Genomic DNA, 18,081 nt, shown 5'->3' on the forward strand with positions numbered 1-18,081 from the left:
TGGCAGATAGTAAATGGCTATGGCAAGTAAAAAAAAGCTCACACCCCCCAGTACCAGCTGAGTAAGGGTTGCTACGAAAACCCCTCGTTTCTCCTTTGGCCAGCAAAGGCAGGGATTTTACCGACGACAGTGCGTCTCGAACCCGAGGCTCCCAGCTGACAAAGAGGAGGATTGGAGAGGGGAGCGGGCAGTGCGTTACACACTGAGCTAGGGGCCCCAGGTTCTGTTGGTAGGCGAATGGTTGTTGTGATATTTGTGCTGTCACGCTGCGTCATATTGCTAGGGTGAGTTTCAGTTCAGGCTGCCAGCTCCAGCCTCAGGCCCCAGAGTGCAGTCATGTGAGTAGCATACATGCAAATCAGAGGTAATTGCTATTCGTTGCTATGTATATAGTGTACAGCACATCATGCAAGGCCGTTCCCATAAATGCAAGACAGGGTTCTATAACCTAAGTAAATACATGACTCCTCAGACACCGCTCCATAATGCTTAAAATCAAAATCCAAAACTGTCTAGCAGCGAGTTCGCGTCCGGCTCTTCAAAGGTCGTTGGTTTGGGTTTTGGCTTCTGTTCTTCCGTTGGGCTCTTGATGTCGTTTGATATTGACAGCTCCGGATGACGGATAGGCAGGTCAGCGACAACAAGACTGCTGCGCCGTCTTAGATATTTGCGATAGTCCGTTGCATCCTCATCGAGCCTGGTGGGTATTCGGTTGGCAGATGGTGGCGGTGCGCGAAGGAACTCCCAATGGCGCACAAGATCAAGCGCCAGGAGATCGCAACCCATTCGATCGTATAGCCGTGCATTACGGAGAACAAAGTTCCATTCCGCGACAGGCGGTATCTGTGTAGCACCTTTTATAGTCTGCAAAGACTTCTCTCGTAGCTGCTTGTAGAGAACAACCAAGGCAGGGTCATTCGACAGGTAGGATTTCGCCTGCAGTGATATCATTCCTGGGCTTCCAGGGGTCGCAGGAGTCGGCGGGATCAAAGATTCAATAGGCGACTGAAAGCAATCGTTAGCCATCTGCAGGACCAAACATGTCGACGCAAACCTACAATCAAAGAGCGCACTGCCATACCGCGGCGGTTAAGCATCCAGAATGCCCAAGACGCCATCCACCGATTACCCTCTGCGGCAGCCTCTACAAGCACTTTTTCTTCGAGTATTTCCTTCAGGGTCGGCCCATCATCGCCCTCATAAGCTCTCGTGATAGCAATGGCCAATTGAAGGTCGCCCAGCTGATTTATGCAGACGTTGACAGCATCACGCAAATGGTCCGCCAGCAAAAAGAAAGCGGCAGCATACTCTGCACAAAATCGATTAGTAGAAGCCCCAACAACACTCAAACAAAAGGAACCTACCGAATCGACGCTTCCCAAGCAACGCGTACGCATTTTTCAATGCCGCAGTCTTCCATCTCGCCTCCTGAAAGTTATTGGCCAAGAGACGCTGAGTGGCAGCCTGTTCGCGATGCCAGTTTGCCATCCGCCACAATCCTTGTAGCACATTCTTCTTTCGCAGAGCTAAATAATAGAGAGAGCAGTCAACCGGGTTCTTCTCCTCCGTCTTTGTGTATTCGTTTCGAGCGACTACTTCCAGTTGTGCCCTCTGGTTTCCATGATCAGCCAGGTTCTCAAGCCGAATGTAATAGAAAGGTCATTCCTACCAGGGCCGTCAGGTCTGATAACCACATAAAGATACCACTCTCTCGCGCGGACTTCCACACCATCTTGCCATTGAATTGTCGGGATACCAAGTCTGTTAGTATATCCTGGCTGCCGCTATGCATTGCCCACACAATTTCTCTCCAGGATACAGTATTCTTGTTGGAAAGTCCCTGGCTTCTCCGCAGCATGTGCTGGCGAAAGAAGAGCAGGTAGCGGGCAGCATTATCATCCATCGAGCGTCGATGCTTCTCAACTGTAGCAACGCACTCTATCGTATCGGCCAGGCGGAACTGCTCCTGGCTTGATAGTTGAGGCAGTGTCACTCGTGTAAGATTTTCGTTTACGATGGCAGCCACATTCTCATCCAAGGTCTGCGACTCATCATCCGTGGAGAAATCTGCATATGAGGACCGCAGCTCCTTCCATGCTGCCTTTTGCATGACCTGTAGACATGGTTAGCGAAGTAAAGCCAAGGGGATTGGGTATCCTGACATCGGTCTCTCGATAGAAATCTTCGATAGGCATGCCAAGGAAAGAATCAAGCTCATCACCCTCGGTGTAGAACTTGAGCTTCCTATGCAGATTCAGCAGGATAGAATGAACCAGGTTCGTCTTGCCGGATAGGATGCATTGGGCAAGGAATTGCGGGTGGAACACAGGTAGCGGTCCATTCAGTCGAGACACGACGTCAAAGAGATCCACAACCGAACTACCATGAGAGGGTATACGCAACTCCGTAACAAGGCGGTTGCTGATCTCGATATGCCTGTCATACACAAACAATTGATTCCCCGCGCCAACAACCAGATTTCCATTGCTTAACCAGCAAGAGTCGCCGATCGGGTGAGGCGTCAGGTCACGAATTCGTATCTCCCTAATCTGTGTCCAGGATGGACCCGAGTCAAGATAATCATAACGGAGTTGGGACAGCAAGATGACTTTATGTGGAAATCCGACAGCGAGAATCGATTGCATGTCCGGAGTCGAGGTCCAATCGAGGTCGCGGATCATGTCATGGGGCAAAAACCGCTCTTCAAATTCCAGCTGAGCACCGCTCGTATCCCAAATGGTGAGGTGAGTGCGCTCTTGGTCGACAAGAGCAGCTTTGCGAATCGAGCTGCCGCTTGCAAGAGAAGGATTCGCAATGCCAGTTTCAACGGTTGACGTCAACAACCAATCTAGTTTTCCCTGCTCCTTATCAATTTTGGCAGCCCATGTGTGGATCGTTCCAGTAGGCGTATAGGAAATGGCTATATCGGCAGCGAAGGCATCAAGAAAATTAGACGTCTTGACACGTTGACCGGCAGGATCAACAGGCAGGATATAAGAGACGTCCTCTTCCAAACCTAGGCTGAAGGTACAGAATTGACGCATCAATGCGCCAGTTCCATTAGTGATGGCTGTATGGTGCTTACTAAAAGGCAGATGGATTTCCCAGGCGACACCTTTCATGTCTGCTCCAATAGTGGCCACGTACACCGGATTCTCAACAGGCTCCGCGTTAGGGATCAACAAGACACAAAGCGGCTTGCCAGACAACGAAAAATTGCAAACCGCTAGCCTCTCAGCAGGAGAGGAGCGGATATCCCATAAGGATATGCTGTGGTGGTGGAGATTCACAAGGAACTGCCCATCGCCAATCACACAGGTCCGATGGATATGCTCGGTAGACGATATCGAGCTCTGGCAAACAAGAACAGGACCAGAGCCTTGGGTCCTCTGTCTCCAGATCATAGCATTGTTGTCATCGGTTCGCGATACAAGAACATGTCCGCTTGCGTTGCGGACAATCTTCTTTATCGGTTCTGTGTGACCAGACCAGATCCCCCGCGATGTCAACCTGTTCTTGCGCGGCGTTGGGTCGAAGAGCACGTCCACTTGTGAGTCAAACCATTCTATGCGCCCGTCGAAGTGGTGGACCAAGATCGTCAATGAGTCTCCGGACGTGGAGGCTACAAACGAATAGAACTGTGCGTAATCCTCTTCGGGCGACGCGCCCGGCGCAAATGAGAAATGTAGACCCTCAATATGGAGGATATTGAAGACATCCGTCGGAGACCTTGCTTTAGAACCAACGTTCTCGAGAGCCCACGCAGACATATGACCTTTGCCATCAACGATGACACAGATCTCTGGACTTTTGTTCGCTACCTCAACGATATGTTCCAGAGCGAGGTTATCCTTTTTGGTATTCCGTTGCACTGCTCGTTCGGTTGCAGCCGAGAAATCTCGACTATCTATAATGAAACCATATCGACGGCCTCCCTTCTCAGCCTGCGCAACGTCCCTTGGCTGGATCGATTCATTCATATCAATCTCTGCCCAAAGCTGCATGGGTGAGACAGCCTGATGATCCGTGACCGTCCACACCCGGATCTTGTTGTCCGCACATATAGTATAGAGGACATTGTCCATCGATTGTTCGCGGTGGAACGGCTTTCGCCAGTGTATCCCGGTGACCGCAGCAGGATGAGGAAGATAGGAAACCTCGAACCGCACGTCGTCAGCACCGAAGGCCAATCTGCGCCAGATTTTGACGAGCCGGTCATAGTGTCCAGTGGTCGCAACCAATTCCGCGTCAGGAGAAAATTGCGCGAATTTGGCGGGGTTCGCCAGCTTTTTCTTCCATACAAGGCGAGGTGTGTCATTCAAGAACCATACAGCGAGACTGGAGTTAGCGACAAGGAGCTCATCGGAAGAGCCCCACGACAGCGTGTTGACAGCCTCATTGTCGTCTTGCGGACGGAAAGCGTGAGCCAGGGACCACTGTTTTCGTCCTTTCCCGTTAGTCTCAGATGTCGCCCAATCCTCGATGCCATCATCGAGGTCTCTCAAGTCTGCGACGGAGCTCGAACCTTCAGCGTCTCTCCTTTGATCCCGTATGGATGGTACACGAATATATCCGGCCCCCCACTCACAGCAATCCGACCTGTTGTTTCATCAATAGCGATGGCTTCGAGGGCTTCAGTTTCGTCCACGTAGATCGTCTGCAGGAGCGTCTGCGCTCCGCCGAGGATAACGAGTGCATGGCCGGAGATGTATGCCTAGCGGGACAGACCGCATTGAACAAGCATGTCAGCGACTAGGGCACCGGAAACTGCAGAATAATTGTTCACCAAAGCAGTGAAGTAGGATCTTTTTCTTACCACAATCCGAAGACCGTCCCACAGCGCGGTGCTGAGAGCCTGGAGCTTCGTTCGAGGCCTCCCCGGCAGTACCGCGCGCATAGGAACGGTGATCGCGTTCGGAGCCCACGGCGAAGCTTTCGGGGCTGCGTTACACCATCGCCAGGATCCAGGGGAAGAGAAAGTCCCAAGCTTTCTATGAAAATAAGTACGAGCGGGGAAGAGAAGTGATGCGTGTCGACCAGAAATGCCAACAGACGAAGCTGTGTTGCACGCCGGTTCTGACCCGAGTTAGCTGCCCGTCCTCGGGGGCGACGACGTCAACGGGTCAAGTGCTGCAGCCGTGTGACCATCCAGACCCTCCAATGACAACAAGAACAACATCTACAGAACTACAGCGAAGGTTGACTTGGGTCTACAATATAAGCTAATATCTCCACAGCAAAATGAAGAGAATTATCCAGAAGCTATGACGGCGGACCCAAGTCATCAATCCTGTACTCTTAATTCCGACCCAAGAGACGCAGCGATATTCACAATAATTGCCATCCTCGTACAGTTCGTACCATATGTGTATCATTTACCCAGGCAGTCAAGCGGTCTTCGAGCATAATATATCCAATCAGACATCGGACCTCCAACTGACGCCAAAGCGACTCTATGCACCAACCCGCAATGCAAGTGGGTATCATGCAGTCCACAACTCGATTCCAAGAAAGAGAAATGGAAAATGTGAGAAACAAGATCTAGCCAACCAATCATTACGATGAATTCAAGGGACAAAAAAAGAAAAGAGAAAGAGAAAGAAACGAACGGAACAGAAAAACGAATATATTGGACAGTCACGTCCACCCCTTCACTCTCTCCTTGCTGATCGTCGACTCTCAGTCGGCGACTCGGGCTCTTCGTCTACGAAACGAACCATAGTGCCAAGTGAGCTCCGTCTGCTTGGATGTCTGCTAGACGTCGTCTTTTCGGTCGTGATAGCCGCCCGCAGGCGACTAGCAAAGGGAGTATACAGCGGAGTGGCAGGAGTTGTCGACACGTTCTGTGCTAACATTCTAGCTCGTGCAGCTCGCTTCGACGGGGAACTCAAGTATCCAGGGGTGGCGATCGGCGTGGTCTGTTGCCCGTCAGGCAACGACATCAGTTCACTGAAATTAAGCGTAGGCTCTGATTCGGGCATCATCCCAGGCCCTGGAGTTTTGGGTTCTTGGCCTTCCGTTAATATCGGGCCGTTGATGTTGGATACCGTAGGCCCAGGAACTCCTCGAGCTTCGCGTTGTAACCGCGTTTTCTCAGCCCAGTGCCGGAGCATATTCTTAAAGTGCTTCCTTAGAATTCGCTCGTGCATCGCGTCGGCGGTTTCCATGGTGCTACGCAGCTGGAAAAGCCGAAGACTGAGCTTGCGAAGCTGGGCTGCTGCGAGTCCCGAAACGTGCAGCAGGTCCAATCCTACGGCTTGTTCTTCAAGGGCGCGGTATTTCTTGGAGTTTTCGATCCAGCGTGTAAGCATATGATAAGCAAGCTGCCGGTGATAGTAGACATCAGCGTCATGACAATCCTGTGTTATCTTGGCGGCCTTTTGCTGCCATCGCTTGATTAGCTCTGAGGCAATCCTGAGCAATTTGCCGCGTCTCATCTGCGTTGCCTGTTGCTCCATCTTGGCCAAGTGTTCTGCTTTAGCTCGCAAACAGGCCAAGGCACTGGAGGCAAGGTTGATTTTGATCTTCCTTCGCACCTTGGCATAAGCTTCCTGACGACGTTTCTTTGACAGATTCACTGTGGCAGCGTGCCACTGTTTGATGGACTTCGTCGTCAAGAAGTAGAAACGAGCATCTTGAGCCCATCGTTCTAGCTTCTTAACGTGTTCGTGTTTAGATGTCCAAATAGCGAGTGCCTCCTGCTGGATTCGAGGGGCGTAAAATTCCGACGCAATATATTCTCGTTGACGTTGGAGAGCGAGCTGTTCCCGCCAATGAGCGAACTTGGACCGGAGCAACTCTTGATCGCTATGCAAGCGATACTGCTTTTCTCGATGCATCAATTGATTGGATATAGCACGAGCATTCAAAATAAACATGGCAAATGCTTCTCGCACAATGCGTTGTTCTCGAATTCGCTGCGCCAGGCGGAATCTCTCCGCCAAAACCCATTTATAAATCGCCTCCATCTTCAAGCGTTCCTCGATCCGTGCACTGAGGGCTTGACATCGCAGCCGATCATTCCACGCAGTCCACGCATTACGCATTACCCTCAATCGATCAACTTCTTTCGCTTGTTGCAGAGCTTTAACACGGAGTATCCAATGACTAAACGCAGTCTGGACAATTCGTCTGTCTGTCATGTCAGATACTCGAACAGCAGCCGAGGACAAACGGGCCTGGGCTCGCCATTCCTCAAGGTCACTACTGAGAATCTTCTTTCTGTGTTTTGCGTCCGCTTCCTTTTGAGCAGAGACCAGAGTCCGTGTTCGCTGCATCCAGGTCTGGAATGCGCATTGGAGGAGGCCGTGTCGATTGCGGTGATCTATCTCTTGGTCGCGCTCCCTTTGCGTTCGCAGAGCTCGAAGCCAGCAGATTAGCGACCGTCTTTTGAGACGATAATCATACCAGTCGGGAGCGGGTCGCCGATAGTAAAAGTCCAAAACCCAGCCCCGATAATATCTCCTCTTCAGATTCGCAGTGTACACAGCCTCTGCGGTAGCCTCACCGCTCCGGATCTGCTGCAACTTCTTTTTCCAGGTGTTCAGTATTCTTTTTAGGGCAAAGCGTTGAGCCTTCAGCTCGTTCACAGCTGTTATCTCCCGCCACGCGTTGAAGTATTTGATGCTCAGAATATGCCGACGCGCCGCAGAGGCCCTTGAGCGTTCGTCTGAGGTTAACTGTGCCCAATGGGTGAATGCTTTTGTCATAAGGTACAGATCTCGAGCTCTTGCAGCGCGCTTCTCCAAATGCTTGAAGAAGCGCTCCGTATGAACCGTCTGGCGTTTCTGTTGTAAGCCAGCCCGCCACAAATGAAACGCCTGGTGAAGAAGTGTCATCCTATCCTTATTAGCAGCAAGGGCTTCCATGTCCCGATGGCTCTGCTGCAGACGAACAGCCTTCTCAAACCATTGTATGAGAATTTGCCTAGCTAGCGCCCTTCTGCGATACATGTTGAAAGTTGATGCATCCCGTAGCAGATCCGAAAGGCTAGGCCTGTAGGCCATTTCATTCACGTAGTCCTCGTTCTCAGTTGGCGCACGGTCATCTATGTTAAATGACTCTTCACTTCCCGTAGAACTGCTCGACGAAGTGTGAACGTGGGAAGCTCGGGCAGATGACGAGCTTCGACGCCCATTAACAGTTCCCGGAGGAGGCGCAGGTCGAATGGCTTCTCCATTGACAGGAGTTTTTTCCTGGTTACTGACTGTTTCTTTCAATGGATCTAGCCCACCCATCAACCTCCGTCCCATCTCCAAGAACTGGGCCAGCAGTTGATTCCTGTTCGGCGACTCAGCCCGTTCTCTAGGTAGAGAGTTTCGTCTGGATGGTTTTTCGGTCTCTGGGAACTCGGGCTTTCCAACTTGCAATCGGGACATGGAAGACCGCGAACTTGGCCTATAAGCACTTCTCTGCGTGGCGTCATCGCCGACATCATACATTGAATTGAAAGAAGCCCGTCTCCTTCTGGTTCTCTGCGTTGTATCCTCCGTTCGCGGCATATGGCGGTCCGGGACCTCGCTTCGCTGGCGGTCTGCAGCAGCGGAATGGGATGAATGCTGCCCACGATCCTGATTACTCTCGTATTCGGTATCATCCACCTCAAGGACGATGCCCATTTGCCGTAGCAGTTCCTCGAACTTGTCGTACAGTGACTGCCCGCGCAAGCCTTTCGTGCCCATCTTGAAGAGAAACCGCATGCAGACCTGATCCTGGTCCGCCTCGGGCCCATGTTCCGCGAGGACTTCATCGTACGCCGCAAAGAGCGCACGAAAAGGGAGGCGCTCAACATCTGGCTTGCGCTCGGCACGGGTAATGATCTGGTAGAGGAGACCGACATCTGTAACACGCAACGCATGTCAGACGCACAAAGCGCCATTATGACGAGCTGGCAGATCCAGGAACTGACCTTGATCGGAGAGAGACGGGTCCTCATCCAATAGGATTCCACGTTGAGAAGGAATTGGAGGCATCGAAAGTTCCGCGACCTAAAGCGCTTTTCGCTGACAGGACATAGATGCGGAAGGCGTCCAAGGTCATCGCGGCGATTGGAAGGCACTGGCGATGGATGTATAGAAGATGGAGATGGCGGTCGGCCATGTATCTGCCTAGAACACCGGCAGCAGGCTATGACAATCAATGCCTGTTATTCAAGCGCGCAACACCATAGTGCCTTGCTTTGTTCTCTCGAGTACCATTATTAGTGTTGTTTGTTATCATACACTTCCATGCGTGTCGCGCGGCTACCAGCTGGGCATGCACAGTGGGGCAAGCATAGCCAATCACAAATGGTTTTCAAACATGGTTCGTGTCACGTGATGCAGATCTGGACAGAGCGTCATCTCGTCATAGATGGTCACTGCGATCACAGTGGTCAAAGGGGCGTTGACATTAAAGGGTTATTTAAGAAGGATTTCCTGCTGCAGAATGTCAGGAAGAGTCAGGCCAATTGAGAAGTTTGCACAGGCTGTAGCTCAGTGCTCAGCAGAGGTCTGTCCTGGGCAATTGGATCGATTTCAACAGCACAGCCTTGACTAACCCAACCCCATTTTGCAGGCTGCAGCATATGGCAAATGCGTTGTTGCAGACTACAATGCTGTGCAGAAGAACATGTGTGCCAAGGAATTTATGAAACTAAAGGAGTGTTATCTGGTACCGCGCGTCCTCCTTCGATGTGTTTAAGTCATTCACTAACCGGCATACAATAGGCGGCGGCAAAGAAAAGATAACCTAGAGGGATTCAATCTATCGTCCCATTTTTGTTGCTAGATTTTATTTATTTATTGACATGGGATGAAAATGTTTGACAGCAAATAACTTTTATAATACCCTTAAAACATGGTCTGTTTATGAAACCTCGATACAGACTTGTCTAGGCCGTAACGAGGGCTTTTCTAAAGCTTCAGCAGCCGCAACAAGAATGTGGCTTTTTGAACTTCCTGTTCCTCTTGCATTACGTTGCCTTCTTCTTGGTTGAGAATCTCACCATCGATATGGGTCAGCACGTGGTGATCGACAGGTCTTCGCAAGGCCTTCTCAATAGCCTTGGCTTGCATCAAGACGATGCCCATGGGAATCAGACCAGCTTTCTTACGGAGTCGTTACACTTGGTTGATGATTTCTGATTTTGCTACCCGCTCGAACCACCTACAGGTAGATACGCCCGTGAAGAATGATATGGTCATGATATATATATTTCATCTACGCTTCACTTTATAACAGTTAAGGGTATCTTGCCCACTCCTTTGAGGTAATCAAAGGAGTCGGGGTTATCAATCCACATCATCATTATCATCATCATCATCTCCGCCGGAATCATTCTCATCCTCAGATTCTTCTTCGGCCTCTGAAACTTCCTGTCCGAGTTCTTTCAAGCGTCTCTGCTCAATCGTTAGTGTCAACGCAGAACCGAAGTACAACGGCCTTATTTGGTAACAAACCTTGTCTTCGTTTCTCTTGGCTTCAAGATCTCCAAACACAATCAGAAGATCTTCGAGCTCACTTTGTACTTCCTTACGAGCTTTCTCTTTGCTCTCCACTTCGGCTTTGGCCTTGGCTAGTGCTTCTTTAGCTTCTATGAGATCCTGCTCTACTTTGCGAGCGAGCTCCTCCGCCTCCTCCGCCCTTTCTTCGGCGCGTTTGGCCCGTTCTTCCAATGTAGAGCACTTAGCTAAGTATTCTTCGTGTGCGGTTTGGAGGTCCTGAATGTGGTCCTTGTTGGCTTTGTCGAGGTTTGATTCCAAAGTTTGGATCGTCTTCTTGAGATCAGACACCTCGGCTTCATGACGTTGCCGTACTTGAGCGTTCTTCTTCTCGTAGTCCGCGGTGGTCTCCTTCAGCTGATTGTCGATAGCTCGCAACCGTTCACCGTGCTGCTTGAGTAATTCATTCTTTTCTTGCTTGTGCTGTTCTTCCAGTTTCGACATTTCAGTTTCGTGATTTCTCTGTAGAGCCTCGTTGATTTGTTTTATGCGAGAAATCTCAAGACCAGTGGACTCCTTTGTTCTCCGATGATCCAGCTGTTCTTGTTCCAGTTTCTGCTGCAAAGCGAGCAGATCTGATTCCAATTTTTGAATAGTCTGGTTTCGATCATCAACTTGGGCCCGGAGTGAATCAACAAGTTCCCGTGAGATGCCCTTTTGAACACCATTCGCGATCACAGGTATTTCCAAGCCAGGATCTCGATCAATCGCACGTATCAAACGGCTGAAGTTATCTTTCAGGAATTCGATAAATGTCCGATCAAAAAATATTTCCGGAAGTCCACCATCATGATCTCTGCGCGCTGTTTGGGGTAAGACTTCGAAATCCCGGACGAGAGGGTCTTCTCTCAGCTTGGTAATCTTGTCGATATACTGTTCTCTCCCAAGTCTACTGCTTAGCAGCTGATGTAGCGTCTCTCGTGGTATCGGAGAATCCTTGGATGAGAATTCGTAGATGATCCCAAGAAGAATGGAACACAATCCCGGAACAAGAACATTGCCAAGGCGGCTTTGCTTAGTCTCCTGGATCAGACTTTGAATAATGCTTCCCTCCCCGAGGAAATCATTGACGGCATCTGGCTCTTCGAAAAGCCAACCGCACAGCAGCATGAGATAACCGATAGACATTCTCTCATCATCGCCTCTCTGCATTCCAGTGATCAAGTTGCCCGCTATCGTCTGGATACATGTGATAACCTCTTCGCCGTTCTCTGCATTTCCTTCGGTGACTTTCATAGCAAGAGCTTTTGCCTCCGGGTCTTCGAAGAGAAGATGGAACAAGAGAACAGCGGCCATCCATTTCCGATAAGGATCAGCAATTCCCCGAGACTCTGGTGGTTCTAGCAAGACAGACAGGATATTTGGGATCTGATCATTCCCACTGACATGGCCCTCAATTGCTCTGCGCAGAACGTGAATGCGGATTCCAGGATGCTTTGCAAAGAAAGCCTTCATACATTCGCAGGCGGCAAGGCGTGCATCCAAAATGTAAAGGGGCGCCGGCTCAAGGGTTAGTTTGAGTAAGGCTTCGATGACGTTTATCTTCCGTGGTGCTATGGCTTTGGAGTCGCCGTTAGACAGCTTATCCTGGCCAGTTTGAGGATTCCAGGAAACCTCAATGTCTGCGAATTTTTCCTGCAAGGTTGAGTTCCCGCTAATTAGATCGGCGCATGTTCCCAAAGCCTAAGGGAGGTTAGTATTAGGTCGATACGCAGATGGTGCAGGACAAACCTTGGCTGTGATGTTCACATCGAAATTGTTGCTAAATGCTATGCGTAATACCTGTTCCATAACGCCATTCTGCCAGAACGTTGTCTGGTTGATAGGGGTGCTAATGCCGCCTCGAACTAGAAATAGCTGTATGATGGTTAATAAGCCCCAAAGGTTCTTGTCTCGACGAGCAAGAACCCAGGGTGGAATGTCTTCTTCCGTTTCCTGCGCGGTGGTGGCATCGGTAAGAAGCGTCACAAGCTTCTTTACACAACCCGTTTCCCTGAAATAAGACTGGTTTGAAACATTCAGCCGCAGAAGATTGGCCAATAGTGAGAGGCAATCTTCCACCACTTCAGACCCGTGGGATAAAGAACCTTCTGCCTCAATCAACGAAAAAATCCGCTCGAAAGCATTTTCAAAGGCGACCAGTTTCTGGAGTTCGGCCGATGAAGGAGTGAGAGCAATAAGAAGCACAAGAGCCTCTGAGGAAAACATATATGTTAGCTGCGCTGTCAGATACACTTGCTTCGAGAACCATTCATACCGTTTCGTATTGGCTCTCTAGCATCACTAAGTACATTTACAAGTCTTGATATCCCCAGCGGAGCAGTAAAAATACACTCCTGTGTCCTATCTGGTCGTGCGGCGGAAATCTGCGATATTAACTGCAGGGAATACAGCCGAGAGTAGAAGTCCCGGGAGTCGAGGAGATCGAGCAGGGCAGTGATATTGTCTTGGCGCTTTCAATTTTATTAATAGTCACGTCAAGGGTAATGGGCCAGGGAGGCGTACTTGTGTGAACTCGTCGGCAAGCCAGAGAACAATTTCATCCGATGCTTCGGGCTGTTCAGACACGTCAATTACAGTCCATTTGCAGCCACACAAAGGCAGGTACGAACGCTGTTCTCATCTGGAGAAAAGAGCATCAATAGAGTCTCCAGGACCACCTTGATTGTGTCGACATCCTCAGCATCCTTGCGGAGGCTGTTGATCAGATCCCGCAATGCACCTGAAGCAACCGAGGCAGGGTAGGTTTTTGCAAAGCTCCTTAAACCGAGAATTGCAGCCCGTCGATCCTCCAGCAGGGTAGCATTTTGCAGTCTACTGCTCAGAGTATTTATCGTATCCGTGGCCGTCTGTTTGGCCGGCGCCTGCGACTCAAGGATTCGAAACATGGCGGCGGTCACGTACTGTCATGGTCACCGCAGACCCAGCACCCTGTGATTGACAGGCATTGAACAGTGGCGTGAAAATAGTTATTGGAACGGAAAGAAACAAAATGCGTGACCGCCAGCAGAATTCCGCCAGGGCAAGCTCTGTTTGTTGGTCTGCGGAACAGCAAGCGAGCTGTACACTCGGTCAAGGCCAAGTAGATCGATGCATGTGCCTGCGGCAGCCAGCCAGCTGCTGCGTGCCCGTCCAGCGCCACCACCCGTCGCTTGGGCGATACCAGAAACGGCTAGCCTCTCTGGGGCTGCGGAGCCCAGGCCGGAAGAACGTTGCGCCGACGGAGCTGCGTATCGCAAACCCTTCATGGCTCCGCGATCACCAGATTTCAATCGTCGTTATCGCCGCCGTCTCCGCTCGTGTCCTCGGGTCTTTAGGCCGGAGGTGTCCCATGTTTTTGACCGCGGTCGCTATATTTTCTGAATTAGGTCTCCATCTTTGGAGACTGACCGTCATCAGCTCTCAACACCTGTCAATGGTGCAGGCCGGCCAAACAGCCTAAATAACGAGAACTCGAGGAGAGAAGCGGCTGCACGTCAACCACCATGGGTGTCCCAGCGCTGTTCAGATGGCTGTCGGCCAAATATCCCAAGATCATCTCCCCGGTCATCGAGGAGCAGCCCTACGAGGTTGGCGGTCAAGTGATCCCCGTCGATGCGACGCGTCCGAATCCAAATGGCGAGGAAATGGATAATCTGTACCTGGATTTCAACGGTATTGTTCATCCATGTACTCATCCGGAAGGAAAGCCAGCGCCTGCGAATGAGCAGGAGATGATGCTGGAGATTTTCAAGTACACGGACAGGATTGTCAATATGGTCCGGCCGAGGAAGCTCTTGATGATCGCTGTTGGTATGTACCTGGTTCAATCTCCTGAAAACTTCTCTCTCCTTCAACCATTTTGCATTGTCATTCTTAATGTGTTCACTACAATTGCTTGATTTTTCAGTCTTCGATTGCGGAGAGATGCTAACGTGTATCGCCTGCTTAGATGGCGTCGCGCCCCGTGCAAAGATGAACCAACAGCGCTCCCGTCGATTCCGGTCCGCCCAAGAAGCAAAGGAGACAGATGAAAAAAGGGAAGAATTCCGGAAAATGCTAGCAAAGCAGAATGGCACCAATCTGGACGAAGAGCTCCAGGAGCATGTTATCAAGAAAACATGGGATAGCAACGTAATCACGCCTGGCACCCCGTTCATGGATATATTGGCGGCTTCCTTGCGATATTGGGTCGCGTACAAGCTCAACACCGATCCAGCATGGGAAAAGGTACGTATGAGGTAACATACTTTTCGAAACTTTCTTGCTGACTTAATATAGTTGAAAGTGATTATATCGGATGCCACCGTTCCCGGAGAAGGAGAGCACAAGATTATGGAATTCATTCGATCACAGAGAGCATCGCCAGAGCATGACCCCAATACCCGTCATGTTATGTACGGACTGGTTCGTATCTTGACCCTTTTTTTTTCAGTTCTCGTCTCGAAGATGTACTGACTGACTGGATAGGATGCCGATTTGATCATGCTGGGTCTCGCCACACATGAGCCACATTTTCGAGTTCTCCGAGAGGACGTCTTCTTCCAAGAGTCAAAACCCAGAACTTGCCAACTTTGTGGTCAAACAGGCCATAAAGCCGAGGAATGTAGGGGTCAGGCAAAAGAGAAAAGTGGTGAATATGATGAGAAGCACAAATCAACTTCGCTCAAGCCGTTTATCTGGCTGCACGTGTCCGTTCTGCGAGAATATCTAGCCGCCGAACTTTATGTGCCGCGACAGCCATTTCCGTTCGACCTGGAGCGAGCACTGGATGACTGGGTCTTCATGTGTTTCTTCGTTGGAAATGATTTCTTACCACACTTGCCATCACTTGACATTCGTGAAAACGGCATTGATACGTTAATTGCCATATGGCGTGACAATATCCCGCTTATGGATGGATACGTCACCAAGGATGGAATTGTCAATTTCAAACGTGCGCAGCTCATTTTACAAGGTCTTGCAAAACAAGAAGATGCCATCTTCCGTCGCCGACATGAGGTAGAGGAAAGGAAACTTGCCAATGAGCGACGGCGCAAACAGGAGGAGAAGATGCGGAACGAAGAACGTGCCCGGAAACGAAGAAGGAGCTCTCCAAGTTACGAAAGCTACGAGTCTCCGACTGGCAACAAGTCTCATGGTCATGGAGGCGACTTTGCCGTCCCAACAGATGTGCCTCTCATTACACCTAGCCGAGGAGAATTATCAAGGGAAACAAGGGAGTTAACCCACAGCCTGGTTGTCAACCGCGGGGCTGTTTACAAGGCCAACATGGCCAATAAAAGCGCCGCTGCAGTGCTCAAAAGCCAGTTGCTCAAGGGTTCTCAAGGCGATGCCGACCCAGCTAACGGCGCCTTGAATGGGAATGACGCTTCCGATGACACACCGGAGCAGACGTCACCGTCGATCCTTGGTAAAAGGAAAGCCGAAATCATGGAAGACGAGGAGGACGAAGAAACAGTGACTCCTCCCAAGGATGAAGACGAACTGCCTCCGGATACTGTTCGATTATGGGAGGAAGGATACGCTGATCGATACTATGAACAAAAGTTCCATGTAGATCCCAAGGATATTGAGTTTCGGCATAAAGTGGCAAGGGCATATGCTGAGGGCCTTCAGTGGGTGCTCCTGTACTACTTCCAGGGCTGCCCCTCTTGGACTTGGTACTACCCGTATCATTACGCCCCTTTCGCAGCCGACTTCGTCGACATTGGCAACATGGAAGTACATTTCGAAAAAGGTAAACCTTTCCGGCCTTTTGAGCAGCTGATGGGGGTTCTGCCGGCATCCTCGAGCCATGCCCTACCGGAGATCTTCCATGATCTCATGCACGACCCAAACAGCGAGATTATCGACTTCTACCCAGAAGACTTTGAAATCGACTTGAACGGCAAGAAGTTCGCTTGGCAAGGTGTGGTCTTGCTGCCTTTCATCGACGAGAAGCGGTTGCTGGCCGCCATGGAAAAGAAGTATCCACTTCTATCCGAGGAAGAGAAGGCTCGCAATACAGCGGGAAAGGATATACTCCTGGTATCGGATCGTCATCCTCTCTACAAAGAACTGGCTGCAAATTTCTATTCCAAGAAGCAAGGCGCCCCGAAGTACAAGCTGAACCCGCGTATTACCGGAGGCTTGGCTGGTAAGGTTGAACGCAACGAGAACTACATTCCCCACGGTTCTTTAGTGGCCCCTTTCGAGGATGAAAATATGCCCGGCCTGGATGAGGATCGAACCATAACGTAAGTATCCCTGTCCTCTGCCCCATCTCCGCCCCTCTCGATGATAGGACACTGGCTAATACTCGACAGCGTCAATTACGAGATCCCCAAGTCCGTCCACGCCCACAAGTCTATGCTCCTTCGGGGAGTGAAGTTTCCGCCGCCCAAGTTGAATCAAGCAGAAATTCAAATGGTGAAGTCGAAAGCCCAGAATTCCGGCCGCTCGTTCGGAGGAGCTCCTTTGCACAACGGTAACGGAGGCAAAGGTGGTCGGATAAATTACATGGCTGACAGACCCAATCCCTTCGCCGCGCACCTTGATCCTTCTTTCGTGCCTCCGGCTTCTGTTGGAGGTGTCCCGGTACCAGCTCCTGGCTGGGCTCCTCCACCACCTGGCTACGCAGGATATTCCTGGGGTCCCCCACCGCCACCGCGGGGCGGCGGCCCTGATTCCTACCGCCCTCAGTATTCCTCTGGTCCTCCTCCGCCGCCACAGGTTCATCAAAATGCAGGCTTCTACGGCCAAGCTAGTGGCTACAGCTACCAGCAACAGGGTTCGCACGGTTACTCCGGCCAATCTTATTATCAGCAAGGCAGTTACTACGGCGGTCAGCAAGCTGGATCCAGCTACAACGACCGTCGGGAAAGCAGCAACTATCGTGGAGGATATTATGGGGGCTCTCGACAGGGCCGCGATAGTTATCCTCCAAGACGCAGTGATGGCTATGGCCGTTACTGAACTACTGAGCTTCTTTGGGTTTCTTTGGCTGTCGGCGAAGGGGGGATTTTCGCAGGGTCCAGTATCTGTGTTTATTCGGGAGTTAAGGGTTGAAAGTCTTCAAAGTCTTCCAATGCGTGGTCTGGGATAATTGCTTGATGATAATGTTCGTCATGGTGTATATACCCAGATTAGGTTAGTAAAGCATGGGATGGATGTTATCATGTTTTTGACCCTAATCTTAATTTTCGGGCTGCTCATTGGCCTGTGTCTGTAGCGGTGTAAAGCGGCAGAATGAGGTCGTGACATCGGAGGCCGGCGGGGAACCAAATTTGACACGGCCCGGGCATTCTGAGTCAAGAGCTCAGCGAACAAGAGGGAATACGCTTCATTGACCCCTTCAGCTTCAGTAGCGAGTAAGGCTTACCTTTTCCATGCTGGTTGGGGCCTGTCACCGGTCTTAGCCCCAGTTGTGATTATTCCGATCCCTAGCTGACCGTTTTTCAGGGCCCAGCTCTAGAGCCGTCGCGAACCTTGCCAGAACGTCTCGTTCGTCGTCCAATTGTGAGCGTTCGATACCCGGCATACCAATAGTTTCATATCTTTCTTGGGCTCTATTCTCAGTGAGCTGTCGAGCAACGGACTTAGGAAGAATTGCGTCATGAATTGAAGGAGAACGACAATT

General features: G+C 50.6%; 4 protein-coding genes across 4 annotated transcripts; 1 reads left to right on the plus strand and 3 right to left on the minus strand.

Annotated features, from left to right (window-relative positions):
- Positions 1-495: 495 nt before the first annotated feature.
- On the minus strand, positions 496-4,698 carry T310_5639 (uncharacterized protein; the record flags this gene model as incomplete). Its single annotated transcript, XM_013471494.1, has 6 exons — positions 496-1,026; positions 1,059-1,309; positions 1,365-1,611; positions 1,670-2,113; positions 2,163-4,539; positions 4,589-4,698. 6 exons carry the CDS (start codon positions 4,696-4,698, stop codon positions 496-498), a joined length of 3,960 nt encoding a protein of 1,319 aa, XP_013326948.1.
- Positions 4,699-5,651: 953 nt separating this feature from the next.
- Positions 5,652-8,878, minus strand: T310_5640 (Centrin-binding protein Sfi1; the record flags this gene model as incomplete). Its single annotated transcript, XM_013471495.1, has 2 exons — positions 5,652-8,839; positions 8,869-8,878. 2 exons carry the CDS (start codon positions 8,876-8,878, stop codon positions 5,652-5,654), a joined length of 3,198 nt encoding a protein of 1,065 aa, XP_013326949.1.
- A 1,393-nt stretch (positions 8,879-10,271) lies between these two features.
- Positions 10,272-13,369, minus strand: T310_5641 (uncharacterized protein; the record flags this gene model as incomplete). Its single annotated transcript, XM_013471496.1, has 6 exons — positions 10,272-10,379; positions 10,440-12,164; positions 12,213-12,676; positions 12,739-12,934; positions 12,987-13,037; positions 13,094-13,369. 6 exons carry the CDS (start codon positions 13,367-13,369, stop codon positions 10,272-10,274), a joined length of 2,820 nt encoding a protein of 939 aa, XP_013326950.1.
- A 597-nt stretch (positions 13,370-13,966) lies between these two features.
- On the plus strand, positions 13,967-17,417 carry T310_5642 (5'-3' exoribonuclease 2; the record flags this gene model as incomplete). The annotated part of the gene is made up of 5 exons (XM_013471497.1): positions 13,967-14,273; positions 14,371-14,690; positions 14,742-14,867; positions 14,931-16,699; positions 16,769-17,417. 5 exons carry the CDS (start codon positions 13,967-13,969, stop codon positions 17,415-17,417), a joined length of 3,171 nt encoding a protein of 1,056 aa, XP_013326951.1.
- Positions 17,418-18,081: the final 664 nt, after the last annotated feature.

Source organism: Rasamsonia emersonii, assembly GCF_000968595.1.
Source record: "Rasamsonia emersonii CBS 393.64 chromosome Unknown ctg1118621760310, whole genome shotgun sequence".
NCBI lineage: Eukaryota > Fungi > Ascomycota > Eurotiomycetes > Eurotiales > Trichocomaceae > Rasamsonia > Rasamsonia emersonii.